The following is an 18,218-nucleotide window of genomic DNA, read 5'->3' as shown; positions in this document are numbered from 1 at the left end:
TATAATAATTTATATATATTTAAATTTTTTTTAAAAATTTTTATATATAATAAAGATAACTTTGTCTAACGAACCTTAGTAACACTTACAGATAAATCGATCCTCGAGGTTCGCAGAAACCAAGTTGAGAACCCCTTGAATTAAAATACAGTTTATCTATTTTATAAATAAATAAAATAAAATCTAACTTTTTCTATTTAAAAATAAATTCTTAATAAATTTACTTTATTTATTTTCAATTTTGTAAGATTGATAAGTTTCCTGCAGGCACGCATCGACATATCAAGCGGTTTATATGATTATAATCTGTCTTGGGATTTATAATAAAAAAAATAAAGTTGTGAGCCTTTCGGCACTTGATGCTATCAGATAATAAAAAAAGAAAATAAACTTTGTATTACATCATTGTGAAGTATAATAATATTGATTGTATACACGACAGGAACTATAACTATTTTATGTACTAACGTTGATAAAAATTGGAAATTTTCATTATTTTGAAAACTCCTTAAACGATTTAAGCTGCTAATAAATTCTATTTAACGTTAAACTTATAAAAGATTTAACGTAGAAGATAATCATGTTTCGGTGTTTTCGGCATTACGAGTAACGAATAATTCTGTTATAATTAATGCTCTTTTATGATCAAATTAATTATTTTAAATTAATTATCACATTTTAATACGCGTAAGAAATAAAATAAGAATCTTTGTCACATCCACATGCACAGATTCATATTTTATCAAGCATTTGTAACGATTATAAATAAAATACTTTCAGCAGTTACTCTTCTCGATAATCAGATTTTCAACGTTTAATCTGCATCAAGGGAAGGAAACAACAGATAAATTTTATTTGTGATTGATGATTAACGAGATTATTAGTGTAAAAATCAATTATTAATTATCATTTATATCTAATTAATGTAACAAAAATGAGTTTGACTTATAACAATGGAATTTTCTTAAAGAAAAAAAACTGGAACACGCCTTATTTTTGGGGATAAGGTAAGTTTTTTTTAAAAAAATTGTAAATCCCAATAACATTTGTTTTTAATAAGCTAAAATCTCGTACGAATAAATTTTTATTTAATCTGACTCCATTCGAAATATGATCCCTATCCCGCTTCCTCCCGCCCTTGATTTATAATCTCTAAAATGTAATAGTATCAATGCCCCAAGTATATAATTATTCCTGACAAATTTTAAAAGTTTCGGTCCATGGATCCTTAGATATAGAACATAATACAGAATAACACTAAATTTTGTACTTTTTTATGTTACTTGTAATACGGGAAAGTATTGTAATCGTGTCATATTTGACCTTCCGGATTTTTTCAAATCTCGACGTTTCGAGACACCTTGAACCCACTCAAAAAAGCGAAGAGAAAATTCTCTTGGTGTGTGTTGGCGTCTATTTTTTTTAATATATCAGGATAGAGTAAAGATTAAGAAACTAAATTTGGCATGGTAACGGGATATTGATGCTATTAAATTTCTGAGTACGATACTCAAGAGGTGGAGAGCCACGTGCCATATCTCTATTGCAGTTGGACTTAATGAAAATTTTATTCGTTATTGCCACTTAAAATATTTTTCGAAAACTCATATCTACCCTTAAAATCAAGCATCTTATCTTTTCATAATAATTGATTAATATAAAAGTTACTTTTAATGATATCTCACAACAGTTGGAGCCATACACAACTTTAACTTTGAGCTAGTGTCATAGTGTTTTTTTAGATAGAGATTTTTATCAAATTCAACAAAATTAGTCCTTTTAAGTTTTTGTTATTACTTAAATTTTATAACCTAGTATAAATGAAAATTATCGAACTTTCTAATGATCCCCTTGATCTGCTGGGAAGTGAAAGGTCAAAATTTGACCGATTACAATACTTTTCATCTGTTACTTTAACAACCAGGGAAATGAAATCAAACCTTCGGAATAATCCTATACCAATAAAAATCTGTATTGTAACATCTAAATACGATATTAAAAACGTGAATTTCGTATCTAAATGAATCTTTAATGAAAATATAAAATAAAATAAATATGAAATTGCTTCTTACAGCGAATAGAAATATATTACAAAAAATATTTCTACATTCTTACTTTTCTGTAACTCATATTCTAACTTCGTACTTAATATAAAATGATGTTCAGAAATGCAATCCTTTTCTTTAAAATTCCTCCCATGAAGACTTTCTACGAAAAACTGCTCCCTATTTAGTTGTTAGACAATAGACAGGTAAAGAAAAATTATAAAATTACACGTGGCCAACCCATTGACGAGGATCGAACCCTCGACCATGTGTTCATGGTTTTATCAATTCAACTACTGGAAACTTCGGTTCTATAGGAACTAAATAGAAGTTTATTAATCGAGATTATAGTAATATTAAACCAAATTTTACGTGTTTAAATATATAAATTAATAATAAAATTTGACAAGATAAATAAGAATTATTATTTTTTTAATAATAGTCTCATTATGATTAAACATTTTGTAAATTAAAACTCAATCAATTTTTCTTTAAATTTACGATAAACAACTTTAACAGATTTAGCATTAAATTATTAATAAGCGATATGTTTTACTATAATATATATTAATTCTATAATAAAAATTTCAAATAAACAGAAATTCAAAAGCAGAAGTATTATTTAAATTATAATAAAACTTAATTTAGAATTAATTCATTTGAATTTTTTCCACCTCAATTTTTCAATTGGATATTTAGGAAATAGATTTTTTTCCCCTGCCATTTTTAATTACTAATAATTAAAAACGTATTTTAAAATTTACAAATGTTAAGTTTAATTAATTTTAAAAGTAGAAAATTACATTTATACTTCATAATCTTTTTAATGTTTATCGAATGTAAAAAACTGTAGAAGATTGAATGAATCTATTCGTATTTTGAATATTAAGTAAATTTTGTAAATAACTTAGAAGTTTATTATTAAGAGAAGCAATTAAGAAACTAGATTTTAATGTCTTTTTTTTTAACATTTTATCTCGTGTTTACAGATCACTTTAGTTAAAAAAAAAACCTATTTAATATCCTCTGCACTTCTTGCACGCAGTACACTTTCTTTAACAAAAAGAATTACTTCTTTTATTATCTGTTTTCTCTACTATAGTTGGAAACTAATCTCTTTATTCAGTTGTAAAAATTCGATAAGATTTTATAAATTATAACACGTTTCCTTGCTATGTGAGTTACTCTATAAAGCCTTAGCTGCCAGCATTTCTAAGATTACTAAATAACAATATGTGCATTCAAATTTCATATCGTATATATGTTTTTAAACGAATAAGCTTAACAGATTCCACCTTTCTGCTTCCTTCTACATGTATATAAGGCTTACATATATGTTATATAGGCTTCTGTATATCTCTATTGTTTTCTAAAGTATCATATTTTCATCTTTGATAAAAGCAACTCTTCATTTTCAATTAGATAAATCTTTTATTTTTTTGCTCAATGCTCACAATCATGCTTCATTTTGTTTCGAACTTTTTTCGTGGCTTCTTAACGTCTGTCATTTTCTTTTTGTTTTTTCGCATCAATAGCATTATCGTAGAAGAATTCTACTTTTGCCTCACGAACAGAAATCAAGTACACTCGAGACGTTACTCTATTTTCTTTCACTCTATTTACTTTCAATTATTATTTCCGTTTTTTTAGTTTTCTGATAAATTCGATTATTAATATTAAGAATTTCTTTTAATTGTTATTTATTTAATAATTTCGTCTTTTAAATTATAAAAAAATGCTTTGAATATTAATTAATTATTTTAAAAAATGCTCAAAATATAAGTAAATGTTTGTATTGTTCTTAAATTGCTCGATATATTTTCAAAGCTTATCATATTCAAATCATTTTTTAAATGTTTTTTTCTCCCTTCTTTCTTTGCGTGGGCGACTATATTAAGTTATTTCTTGAATTTCTTCAGTTGTTGTTGAAGTTTAACCTTATTTTAAAATTATTCGAGAATTTCGTTTTATATATAAACTATGGTTGGAAACAGTAAAAGAAATTGTTTAACACTCTTATAAAATCGAGCTGAGTTGGCAAGGGAAATTTTGGCATGATAAAAACATGCCAAAATTTTTATATTATGTCAATTGAATGGCATAATATGTTTCTAACCATGTGTCTATCGTGTTATTTAGCATTATGCCGTGTTAAAAACAAAGACATAACTTGTTTTTCTATCATGCAAAAATGCCACGTAACATGTTTCTATGCTAAAACTTGCCTTTCAACTCGGCTCGATTTTTATAAGGGTGTTAAGCGACTTTAGCTCATTCTTTATAAATTATTTGTAAATTATACAATAATAACCTGAAAGTTTAAATATATTTTAATTTTTAAATACTTTGTTTTCTTTCTTATGATTATATTTTCGTATATTTTTATGTCTGTTTTCAATAAGAACTCGATACTCATACGCTTCTTATATCAGCTAATATTCTTTTATAAAAGATCTAATTTCAGATTTTATTCGATTATATTAAATTAAATTAATTTTGATATGATATCTAAACCCTATCTTCAGTTTATTTCTTGTCTCTTAAGTCGTTGTCTTATAATCAATAACAAAAAAAAATGTATCCTTTCGAATTCCATTTCTCTATCTATCGATTTATCTTAATTATACTGAAATTGGAATATTGAATTATTTTTTCACATTAAACTATATAATTTAAAGATATTCTCCATCAGGCATTCTAGATATTAATCGACAAACTTTAATTATATGTTAAAATCTGAACCTCATAAATTCTATCCACGGATTGATTCGCCTATTATTAATACAGAATAAAGAATAATTCGACTTTATTCATTAAACGTAGAGTTTGAATTCGTTTAGAAAACTTTAATTTATGTTTTTATCCATTCAATGGTATATTAATATTGATTTTAAATGAAAAAAATTGCATTTAAAGAAGCGATCCTTCTCATCAATTTTCTTCCTAGAGGATGTCGATTAATAATTTAAATGTTTGAGTGAATGGTTCTTAGAGCAAAATCGTGTTTGTACTGATTAATTTAATTTTAAAATAATGAATCAAAGCTTGTTAACTCAAACTTTCCATTATTTTAATCAAGATAGATACAACAATGAGAATTTTTTTTAGCATTTTTTCCCCCTGTAAACAAATTTTTATTCATTTTAATCAGAAAGATAATGGGAAAGATGAGGAACATTAATATAAAATTATCTTAATTATTTTCATTTTAATGAATAATTGGTACAATTACTGTAATATAATTACTACAAGAATTTGTGGGTTTTTTTTCTTCTTATTTTATAGATTTTAAATATAAATTTATATTTTACAAATAGCCTAGCTCATTGTTGCGACTTACAATAATTATTTGTCTTTTATTTTATTAAAAATTTTTTAAGTGTGGTAAAATATATATATATATTTTTATTCAGTTTAAAAATTTGTCTCGTGTGTTATTAATACGAATTTACTCTCTTTTTGGTGCGTTATTTATATTATTATTATTATTATTATTTTTAATATAATTAATCTCCAAAGAGTATGTATTGTGAAAATACGATAAAAACTACTAGATTAAAATTTTATAGAATTTAAATATTTAAAGTTTACGTTTGTTATATTATTCTGTGGATATAAAAAATAGGAGAAAGATGCTCGGATACGTTTGATTTTTTATATTATTTTCGTGTTTATTTTTATCTGGAAAAAAATTATCCTGTGTCATAACAAAAAAAAAAATATAGAAGCCAAGATAGGCGATTTTTATTTCTCTTGTTATCAATTGACAAATTTTTAGTTTTGTATTTTTTATAAGGGCCATGGATTTTTTATTTTAATTATTAAATCTAAACAAAAAAAAAACAAACTAATTGTTATGTCATTTAAAGAAAAATCGTTTCTTTTCTTTTTTTTCTTTTTCAAAGGATTGTCATGTGTCTTTTTAAAGGTGAAAATTAGTCTCTTTTCATTTCACAACATCATTTTTTATGCTTTTTTTCAATAGCTTGACGAAAATTACCACATTTAAAGAAGAAAGACAACATCACCATGTTAAAAGAGGAAGAAATTGCATGAAGGATTGTTTAGTTTGCTAAAATAGATTGATAACTATAGAAGTGAAAGACTTTATCGATAACATGACAAAAATTCTACAATGTTTACATAATTTTTGAAGGGTTTTTTTTCTCTTTTATCTTATTTTTTTTCCTTTTTTTTACAATATGTAATCCACAATGGAAATCTGCAAAAAATTTCTCCGTTTTAAACAGAGACGGGTAGAAATCTATACGCTGATTCAGACTTCTGATGTCTGGAGTACCTATAAAGAACAAAAATACATATATACATATCATAGAGCAAAACTAATTTATTTTATTAACTTAGAACACATTAAGTTAAGTTACGAGACTTAAAATCATTTTAGTTAAGCAAACATCATTATTACTGATGTCTACCTAATTAACTTACATCTATATTAAGACCATGCTCGACTAATAATCTCTTTAAAATCTGTAAAAGTAACGTCTAGAACTCTAAATTCTTCTTCATCTCTTAATAATTATTAATAGAATGATGTGAAAATACCTAATGAACTTCTCCCCGTTCATATCTTTATTACAGACAAAGATTTCATTAGTTAAATATAAGTAAATAAGAATTTTTCAAAATTATCTTTGACGCAAAGTAAAATTTTTATTGCGTACATCCATTAAAAAAAAAAAACACCAAAAACCTCGTGAGTGAAGGTAAAAGTAATTTCTACTCATTAAATTAATTAATATCTCACTGTTCAAAAATTAATTATAATTATATTAAAATAAGTTTTTTTTTTTACATTTTTCTACTAATAAATAAAACTCATTAGTGATTAGTCGGAGAGAGCTGATAAGAATGTGATGTGACCTTTTTTCTCTATTCCTTCTGAAGAGTCCTTTCCTTCTCAATATCTAATAGAAAAGTCTTACTGTTTTTTATTTTATTTTTTATTTTTTTGTCAATAAACCGAAGCGTATTCGGTCTTAGTAAAGACATAAACAAATATCTTTTACCAACTCTCTACGTAATAATATTGTAGGTAAAGTTGAACTTAAACTTAATAAAAGCAATGCACTCTAAGCTATCGGAATACACAATGCTCTTTCCTGAAATGTACAGTACATTTATATAGTAAGGTATACATAAATAAATAAATAAAACTTTTTATATGTTATAAATTATTCGAGTTGATCGATTTATTTAGAAATAGTAAGCATGATTTGATTGGTTTAAAATGTATCAAAATGTCCCGAAAACATTTTTGATTTGAAGTGATGTTGGCGGTTACATTCACTTTCGGCATCCATTTTTTTCCCCCTTCTTCTTCTTTTTGGAAATGTTCTCTTTCGAACCCAATTNAAATATAAGTAAATAAGAATTTTTCAAAATTATCTTTGACGCAAAGTAAAATTTTTATTGCGTACATCCATTAAAAAAAAAAAACACCAAAAACCTCGTGAGTGAAGGTAAAAGTAATTTCTACTCATTAAATTAATTAATATCTCACTGTTCAAAAATTAATTATAATTATATTAAAATAAGTTTTTTTTTTTTACATTTTTCTACTAATAAATAAAACTCATTAGTGATTAGTCGGAGAGAGCTGATAAGAATGTGATGTGACCTTTTTTCTCTGTCCCTTCTGAAGAGTCCTTTCCTTCTCAATATCTAATAGAAAAGTCTTACTGTTTTTTATTTTACTTTTTATTTTTTTGTCAATAAACCGAAGCGTATTCGGTCTTAGTAAAGACATAAACAAATATCTTTTACCAACTCTCTACGTAATAATATTGTAGGTAAAGTTGAACTTAAACTTAATAAAAGCAATGCACTCTAAGCTATCGGAATACACAATGCTCTTTCCTGAAATGTACAGTACATTTATATAGTAAGGTATACATAAATAAATAAATAAAACTTTTTATATGTTATAAATTATTCGAGTTGATCGATTTATTTAGAAATAGTAAGCATGATTTGATTGGTTTAAAATGTATCAAAATGTCCCGAAAACATTTTTGATTTGAAGTGATGTTGGCGGTTACATTCACTTTCGGCATCCATTTTTTTCCCCCTTCTTCTTCTTTTTGGAAATGTTCTCTTTCGAACCCAATTGCCAAACGTCTTCCAATTTTTGTAAAAGCTACGAAGAAGCCAGACATTGAAGATTGAATGCAGAATATTTTGATGAATTAAACTACAAAGCTAAATGCATTTCTCGTCTTGGTAAATTCAATATGGATTTTATCAACTGTCAAAAAACTTGTGATATTTTTAAAAATATATATATTTATAAATAATTTCTGTTATTAAATAAATATATATAGACTACATATATTTTACAAAACGATCCATGGATTATCTATCGGGCTATATTGAAGCTAATTTAATAATTACATACAAAGCAATTTGGCTTAAGATTGGCTGCTAGGCCACCATCTATATTTTAAATTTAAAATAAAAATATCAAGAATAATTAATTAAATTAAGATAATATTTTATTTCTTAAACTAAAATAATATTTAATGTTACAATTAAATTAAAATGATGCTTATTATGCTTTAATTAAATTAAGATTATTATGCGGTTAAACAATGACGATACACGATTAAATTTAAACCAATTAAATTTTAATTAACCCCAAATTAAGATAACCCATTAGTTAAGATGAGATTATGCTGCAGATCAATGGAGACGATAGAAAAAAATTTCGATTGCATCGAACTTACAGCTAAAATATAACAAATTAAACAAAAAAAATTATAACTGCTTGTTTTGTGATTTAAAAGAGCTTGCAATAAAATAAAAATAGGAAAAACAAAAGATTAAATCAGGATAAAAGCACGGTTAATGCCAAGGCAAACATAATAACTTGCAAAGGAATAATCTTGAATCCTAAAAGAAAAGATTGACATATCTTGAGGATTTATATAAAAAATATTTAATATAAAAGTTATTATTTTGTTATTAATAGTATTACGTTCTCTACGGAACCATTTTGAAGATAATTGTTAACTTCAGACTGCAATTATTTCTTCAGATTTTTAATACAGATATGAAAATGTGATAAGAGAATTAGCAAAAATATTCGTTTACTGATTATTATATTTTTCTTTACGCATTTTTTAATAAAAATTTCTGAGCCTAAGTACAGGCATTTTTTTCAACTGATCACGTTATAGTTTCGAACAAAGTTTTGAGAACATTATCATAAATTTTTCAATAGTACAACAAAAGTGAAAGATAGACTTGTTTACAAAGATGTTATATAATATTTAGCAAGAGAAAATAAAACTACAATAATGAAAATTTTCCATTTACAACAGAATTTTACTTAAGTTTGATCGATACGAATTTTTTTTTCTAGATTGACAAAAGGATACAATAAATAAAAACCAAGGTTTTCTTAATGGAAATGTCTTTTTAGTAAAAATTTTTTACGTATAACAATGAGATTAATTAAATACGAAGTAAGCAAAAAATAGAAAATGACTTATTAATATTTTAAATTAAAATCTTAAATGAAACAGGCTTTACATAATCTTGATTTATAGGGGACGTATCCAGGGGGTGATTATGATGCTGCAGTACCCCTTTAATACCGAAGCAATTAGATTTTGTTACTTTAAAATAATAATAAAAAATAGAATAACGCGTGTCTCACGACTTCAATTACATAATTAAAGTAATTTTAAGTAACATATGGGGGGTACGTGCCTTGGTCCCTCCGAATCCAGCAGCATCCATATTACGAAAATCCTGGATACACCACTGTAATTTATATTACTTTTCCGTTTATAATTATGTAATAAACTTACCTTTTTATCTAGATACGAAGACCTGTGCAGACCATCCATAGACCTGGAAACATCTTTCTGAGAGGAAATGCTTCTTTTTCCGAGATTCTTTAAGTATTCATCGTTTTGACGTATTTTATTTTGATTCTCTCTCATTTTTTGTCTTGCCATATCCAACATTAGCTGTTGTCTCAGAACATCTAATGCGTTGACGATGGACAGTGGAGGACCATCACGCTTCATCATGTGCCCTGGTGGCACAGTCCCTTCTAAATCGTAGCCATTGTAAGTGGATAAAGGATAAGGTAACGCCCATAAGCCTCTATTCCTGTTATCAATTTGTTGTCTAGGAAAGATATTCATCAGTCTGTTAACGTGATTAACTGAATATAAGTCGGGTTTTGGACGATTGATGTCCTCTTTAGAATAATCTCCAACAGCATATGGTATTATTTGAGGAGTTACTAAAATGTATAGGACGAGGATGAACATGTGTATACATGTATACATTTTTTTGTAATGACCTATAAGGGTAAAATAAGGAGAGTCAATTAAATTAAATTTATCATTTATCAATATAAAGTTTTACTCTTTTATCCCAATTTAATTAATATTTAAGTTGTTGGTGATAATACAAAATAAAATAGATCAATACCGAAGTATTAAAACAAGAGTAATAATATCTTTGAATTAATAATTGATGAATTTCAGTACAAATATCAAGTATTAAAAATATAGTTAGAAAGTTTTTGATTTTAATTCTAAAATATTAAATTTATCAAGTAATAATTCTGTTAGTCTCACACAAGAAAAATAAAAGGAGTCGAGCAAAGATTTTGAAAACCTTGAAGGTTTGATTGTTCACAATCGTCACGTTACAGGATTGTTCCCAAGACTGATGAAATAAATTCAAAGAAATGTATTGATTTAAAATATAACAATAGTAGTATACTTGGTAGAGTTGGAGAAAAGGAAGACTTTCATATTCAATAATGAAAAGAAGATACAAAAAAACTTAAAAATTCTCAAAATATGATAAATTTGATATTTGTTTTCGGGTCATTTTTTTGAAACAAAAATAAAAATAATTTCGATACATCGCTCATAAAGAGATTAAAATTGAAGTTTAAATTCATTAATATAGCAATAAAATATAAGAAATGTTTTAATTAAATACGCGTAGAAACTAGTAAACAACGACTCCATATTCGTTATTAGAAATGTGGGTAGGAAGGGAGAGAAGTTGTTTTAATTCCTTGAATAACGTTTGACGTTACTTATTTTAAATATTATCTAAAAAAAAACACAAAGCTTATTTGTTGCAGAAGATTGTTAACAATAGAAGTGGGTGGAGAAGCGACGTTAAACCGTGCATCTTAAGTGCTTCCATTGAAGATATTTGGAGATTATCGCAACCTCTGATAACTGACAGCGATCGAAATGCTATTAATTTTGAGATTCACTCGTACTTAAGAGAATTGAAGAATGATAAAGTCGGAAAAAAGATATAAACCAAATTCTAGAATATTTCAGATATCTAAAAGCTAATCCGAAGGGAAAAAATATATATATATAAGCTATATTTATCCTCTATATCATCTTCGATAACAATATATAAATAGGAAAAGATATATTATAATGGACCACAAAAATCTGATGTATTTCAATTTAGTTCAATAAGAATATAATGAAAGATTTTGTTATTATAGTCGACTATAATATTTTATACAATATTAAAGCTACTATATTGTACACTACAAGTCGATACAGTATAAGATTTATGGGATTGCTTTAGTGCTATAATAACAAAATCTTTCTTATTAGAAATAATATTGTTGAATAATAAACTTTTCTAAAAGTTTATGATTATAGTTTGTTAAGCTTATAATATATTAACATTAACATTATTAATTTCACAATGATTAGAATCAAACAAACATTTTAAAAGTGTATTATTTTATAATTATTTATTTATTTTTAAATTATAAATTACAGTATTTTCTAGCTAAAATTTCTTATTTAAAACTTTTCACGAGTAATCTTAAAGAAAATTTGCCTTTGATCGAATCATCACACTGTTAATTTTTCATCCATTTTTATTTTTATTTTATTTTAAAGTAATTAAAGTTTTAAAGTGTTAAACAACGGGTTTTGTTCGTTCTAATCTGATGTTTTTAAGCAAGTTTAATACCTGTTTTCAAATCATATTTATGTAAACTATCGGGTCCTTTCCATAGATCCAGGAGAGTGCAGACAGGAAATAATATGCCGTATAGTATTTTTTCTACCTGACGTCTATACTCGGGAAAAACACTCAGGAAAGGGTGTAGTTGTGTCCTGCACACCTCTAAATTCGTCCCTCAGTTCTTTCAGATAATGAAGTTGTAATAGGCAAACAATTTGGAGTAGCAATTATCGCGCTGTTCTCAACTCAAAGCAATATTTAACTTAAGTATTAAAAGGCATTATAATGCAATTATAATACTTTTTTATCTATATTTTGTAATTGAGAATAACCGAAGATCCTGAAGTAAGAATATGAGAGGGTTCTTGCCCCAAGCTCTAAGTATTATTTCTTCATATTAACGAGTTAAAATTTTTTAGTAAAAAAGTTAATTTAATTTAAATATTTTTACAATTTTTCTTTATGATTACATAAAAATTTCATTGAAATAAAAAGCTAAAGGATAAGAAAATTGATTCTTACATAAACTTATCATATCTTATATTTGTAATGAGGATTGAACACTTCTTAAATAATCATTGATTTCTGATTTTTATCCCTAGGAAATTGGATAAATGGCTATTATTGTTTAAGACAAACGTCGTTAGATATGTAGGAAACCAATTTTTACAACAATTGCTTAATCAATAGTTTAAAGAAAGAATTCACTCTATAATAAAGTTGATGGAACAATACACGCTATCGAACGTTATAGAAAAATATGAAATAATGTTCTATATATAGAAACGTATTTATAATAACTCAAAAAATATAAATAAAAGGTATAAAATGGCATAAGGTCAAAAATCTTGTCTTAAGAGAATATTGTTTTTATGGATTTAGGCCATTGAAGAAATAACAAGCATGTGAATTTATAGAAAATCATAATCTCATATAGTTAATTCCTGCAGGATTTAAATATTTATTAAAAAATTTAAATTGTATCTGGTTTAAGAATTATATAAAATTTTAATTTATATTTTAATTTATTAAATACGACAATTCGATCTAGCAGAATGATTATTTCCTTAAACTAAATATGAACTTTTTATAGATAAACATGTTTTATTATTGTTTATATAATATATTAAAATTACATTTTATATAGTTAATTATTTTTTATTGATGTATTCTCTCGTATTATTGCCGGAAAAGTATCATTTTTCGTCGACTAAATAATACATATTTATTAAAAAGAAGCACTAAAGAAAGCTCTTTTCTTCTATAAATTAACAAGTAATTTGAGGCTTCTTTTTTTAAAGAACACTGAGAAAATTAAGCTGTAAAAAAATGGAAGAGAAATTTATAAATAGAAACTGTAAACTAAAGTCATTGTTTAGTCGTTAGCGTGTTAATTTGTTTGTATACTGTACATAAAAGTTAGAATGTATAATTATTATTATTACAATAATAAAATCACAACTATTCATTTATGTTGAAAGTAATTAGACAGTTTTGGTTAATTAAAGTAAACAAAAATGAACAACTCGATATTAGTCCAGAAACACCTGGAGTATTAAAAATATCACATAAAAATTACAGTTTAAAAGTTATTTTATGCCTAAAATGAAGAGAAATATTGTAAAGTATTTGCTTTTAGTCGTGATAATAGAATATAAAGTAAAGAACCGTGTCGTGATAACTTTTATAAATTCAAACTAAAATAAAGAATATTTTTACAGAGATAACAAATTTAAAATATTTTCCTTACAAATAAAATCCGTAACGTAAATTCAACTCATCAAAGAATTTGAAACAGCTGCAATATTCTCATTGTCATCATAGAAGATTGTTATTGTTTCTAGTACGAGGACCATATACTGTACCAATATATCACGCATTCATATTGCAACCATTGTTCAATTCTGTCTATTAATTCGATTATATTTATTTCATCACGAAACAGTTTAAAGGTGTACCGAATGATGTCATAATTTATAGTGCAGAGATAAAAAAAATGAAGTTATTCCCCCTTTTTTTTTATATACAAACACTCTTAACCTCGCATCTTCATTCATAAGATAGCAATCATTCTCCGTCACAACAGTGTTTACAATTCTCTTTGCAACTTTGAAGGTCAAGTTTTTTTTAAAAATGAAAGCTTAGAACTAGTGTTATATTCTTCTTATTTATAGTAGAAAAATTCTACTCTTTGAAGGAGTCAATCATTTTTAATTTAATTAAGTAAAGATAACAAATAAAAAGGACGTCAAAAATTTCTACCAGAAGCTGACATAATATCTAAATTAATTAAAATGCAAAAGATTCTTTTATAAAACAATAAAATTAAATAAATACATTTTAAAGTCAATAACCGAAATATTTATTAATGTTATTATTATTTTTGAAGACAAATCAAGCTGACAAATATTTTTCTCATGTGAAAATTTGCCTAATATTTACATTTTTAATTATTTATATATCATTATAAAGAATTTCTACAAGCGAATTCTTTTCGAATAAAAATATTTATAAGTTTTTATTATAATTTCACTGTTTACATTAAACTATCTTTCGAAATTAGAAGCTAACAAGGAGGAAAAAGTGGTTACAGATCAAGAGAAACTGATTAACGAAGATAAAATTGTTTATAAAATTTAAAAGTTTAAAGACTAAATGAAGTATATATGTACAAATTACCTTTTCATTTGAGAATTTAAGTTAGCATAAGAGTGAATTAAGACAAACTTCCATGAATATCCGTCTCACTATACAAACAAAACATGTAGTTAAGCTTATCTATTCTTTGCACCTGTAAATGTGTCTTTCCCGCATAACGAAATTGCAAGACAGAAAACGCATCAACTTGTCATTTGTCTATGTCAAAGAAAGTAAGTTAGATGTGTGTGTAAAATAAGAGAATGCGGATAAACTGATAGTTTATTTAAACAAATACAAGAACAAAATGAGAATTTTGTTTCTTTTATGTCTTTCAGTTAAGAAACATCTAAACAAAGTTGTGATTCTACTTTCATTTTTTTTTTTTCGTTGCAATTCACCTTTCATAATACGCTATTTTACGAACTATTATTTGTTAGAATTTTAAAATTACGTAACCACGTAAAAAAAACTAACCAATCAAAAATATCTTAACTAAATTAAGATTAAACGAGGCAAAGAATTTTTATAAAGCGACAAAAAGTAATTAATTTAATTATAAACTTTAAAATTGTCTTGTTAATATAAGTGAACTAATTATACCTTAACATAATACTAAATTTATTATAATATTGTTCAAATTAGCTGGATAATTAGAAACTAATTCAGAAACTTATCTTTAAGCTAGAAAATTGATATATTTAAAGAAAGCATTTAATGAAAAATACGATAATTAATGATACATAATTTGAAATTTTCAATGTTTAGTTTTAGAAAAATATTTCAATTGTTATTTAAATTACATTTATATCTACGTAAATCCTAAAATAATTAAGAAATTAATTGAAAGAATAAATTACAGACATCGAAAACTAGAATTTCGATATATGTATAATATATAAAATATATAAAAAAATAGGAAAATAAATTTATTTTTAGGTAGAAAAAGTAATTAAATATATTATTGTTATTAGAGCGTAGGGTTCTAGATTGAAAAAGAGAAGAGAGTGAAGGGATAAAAAAAAAAGGAATAGAAGGTCCCAGTAGGGTACTGAGAAGAAGGGTGAGTGAGAAACTATGAAAATAAATGACATTTGTTGAGTTAATTGTAATTATATGAAGTAACTAATTAAATATATGTTTTGTATGTATTATTCCTAATTCAAGTCTATTACGTTTCTTATATTCGTATATATGATAAAATTAATATTCTAAATTTAGCGAAACTCGTAAAGAATTTATAAGTTTAATATTCAATTTAATAGAAAAAAAAAGTATAAAATTCGTGTTGTTGCCTTATATATTTAATTTAATATTGAATTTCTATGCTAAAAATAATCGAATTACTTTATTTAAATAAGAAACCGAAATATTTTTTAAAGTTTAAAAATATGTAAATTATTATTATTATAAAAGGTATCAGATAAAGTTATAAAGTTAAAGAATATCAACTGTCCTTTCTACGTCTGGATTTAGTCAGTAAAGTCAACAAAAATTCTATGTAATGACATTAAACCTTGTTTGTATGCGCTTCAATAGAAACTTATATTTGACATCTTAATTTTTATGTTGGATAAAAACTTAATAAACTAAAAAAATAAACGAATATTTACATTAAAAAGTATATTTACAGACTTATTTTTTATAGTTTTGTATTCGGAATAATTTAATTTATAAATCAGTCATTTTAAAATATTTTTTCGTGAGAAAATTTAATCATTTTATGTTCCTACTCGAGAAAAGACAGATACGTTTAAACTAAATAAATTAATTTACAAATGGAATAAAAGAATTAGAATAAAATTTTTTGGAGCCTGATTAAAGATTATCACTGACTTAATCGTACAGTTTTCTCTTAAGGCTATTCATTGTGTTAATAAATTTGCCTATCAAATAACTTAATGTTTATTTTTCTAGTTTATATACAGGTACGTAAATAAACAAATTATAATATACAAATAGCCCGGCAGATTGAACGAATTTCAAGAAAATCTTTTAAACTTCGTATATTCCTTCTCGACAAACCAACAATTGACAATTTTAAACTGGATAAAAAAAAATCTGGAAAATCAAACTATCTGATTTTCCTATTCGATTTGCATAGTTTGTCTGTCTTCAATACTTTTTTCAGCTCTAAACTTACTTTTTAACGTAAGAAAACAGCTAATCTATGAAGGAAAATCTAAAATATATTCTCATATCCTTCTGTGCACTTTTCTAAATTAATATTTACTCTCCGCGACTGAAAATTTTGCCGATAAATAAACTTTCCAAACTGAAAAAAAAATCTCGTAAACATTTAAAATAAAAAGTAAAAAAAACGCAAAAGACATAATGAAAACACTGTAAATAGAGATAACGCGCTTTAGAAACAAATAAAAATATATATATTTATATTGAAAACCGAGAAAAATTTGACTTAAATCTAAAGTTAACACTTAAAAATTGTTATAGAATTTCATACGTAGGATAATAGCAAGTGAATGCCTACTTACTTCTTTCAGATTTAAGAGATAGATGACACAATTTGCTACTATATGACACAACGACAAGCTAACCAGTGATCGAAGCACACAATGCTGGCTTATTTTAAGAGACCGCCAATCTCCAACAACGTAGGCGGACAACTTACATACGCATGCCCTGCAACGTCACCATGACGTAGACAAATAAAGCACTAATATTTGAAACGTGAAAGGATCCAGTTGGATATATGAACCATTCATTTATCTTCTTAATAATGCTTATTTATATTATAAAGAACTCGTAACGTGACTCCTATTGCTTTTACTCCTAAAACGTGATTGTTAATGAATTTTATTTCCGGATTTTTAAGTTATAAAATATAATATTTGTTTNTTCAACGGGAGAATAACGTAAAAAGATTTATGGAGTAAGCATTATCTGATGTTATCGAGATCGGTATCTCTATGCTACCTTTTAATTAGTCAAATTACTTTAAGGAGTCGATAAAATTATTAGATTAAGAAAAAAAATAGTTATTAAATAATTGTAAGTAACGTTTTAATTTAAAATAACTTCGTGCATCGTAGAAAATGCTTATATTACTATTACAGCTATATAATTTTACTTCGCTTGAAGACAATTCAAAATTAAAATTTTAACAATTTAAATACTAAAAGTATGTCTTTAAACAGTTATAAATAATAATAATAAAAAAATAAAGAGGAAAATTTTTAAACTGTTTTTATAATAAAAAAAAATTCGTTTTTAAAACTTTACTTCTTTTTTTTCAGTAAGAAAATTACATCAAGCGTATAACTAGTTGCACGAAACGTGACTATTATCGCCTTTTAAAATAAATAATCATTGGATAACAATAAGTATAACTGATAGAGGATCAACATTGATTAAGAATGGCACACATCTGGATCATTATAATAACTGTTATCTCGGCTACTGTCTGTTGTAAATCCGTCACATATGCACACCATGGGATTATTGAGTGTTTATATGTCTCCTGACTGTCTAAATTTGAATGGCTTGGGATTAATAATAATTGCAAGGTTGATCCGA

General features: G+C 25.4%; 1 protein-coding gene across 1 annotated transcript; it reads right to left on the bottom strand.

Annotated features, from left to right (window-relative positions):
- Positions 1-6,118: 6,118 nt before the first annotated feature.
- LOC111622785 lies at positions 6,119-17,284 on the bottom strand. Its single transcript, XM_023365206.1, has 3 exons — positions 17,177-17,284; positions 9,881-10,383; positions 6,119-6,345 (listed from the first exon to the last, which is right to left on the bottom strand). The coding sequence occupies exons 2-3, from the start codon at positions 10,367-10,369 to the stop codon at positions 6,322-6,324; spliced, it is 513 nt and encodes a 170-aa protein (XP_023220974.1). The 5' UTR covers positions 10,370-10,383; positions 17,177-17,284; the 3' UTR covers positions 6,119-6,321.
- Positions 17,285-18,218: the final 934 nt, after the last annotated feature.

This window comes from Centruroides sculpturatus, unplaced genomic scaffold, assembly GCF_000671375.1.
Source record: "Centruroides sculpturatus isolate CEXI.00-Female unplaced genomic scaffold, Cexi_2.0 scaffold331, whole genome shotgun sequence".
NCBI lineage: Eukaryota > Metazoa > Arthropoda > Arachnida > Scorpiones > Buthidae > Centruroides > Centruroides sculpturatus.
This window is presented reverse-complemented; position numbering and strand designations above follow the sequence as displayed.

Coding starts and splice junctions, on each gene's coding strand:
- LOC111622785 (XM_023365206.1), bottom strand. CDS start 10,369: ATGTATACATGTATACACATGTTCATCCTCGTCCTATACATTTTAGTA. Junction 6,346..9,880: donor CTTCGTATCTAGATAAAAAG/GTAAGTTTATTA, acceptor TGTTCTTTATAG/GTACTCCAGACATCAGAAGT.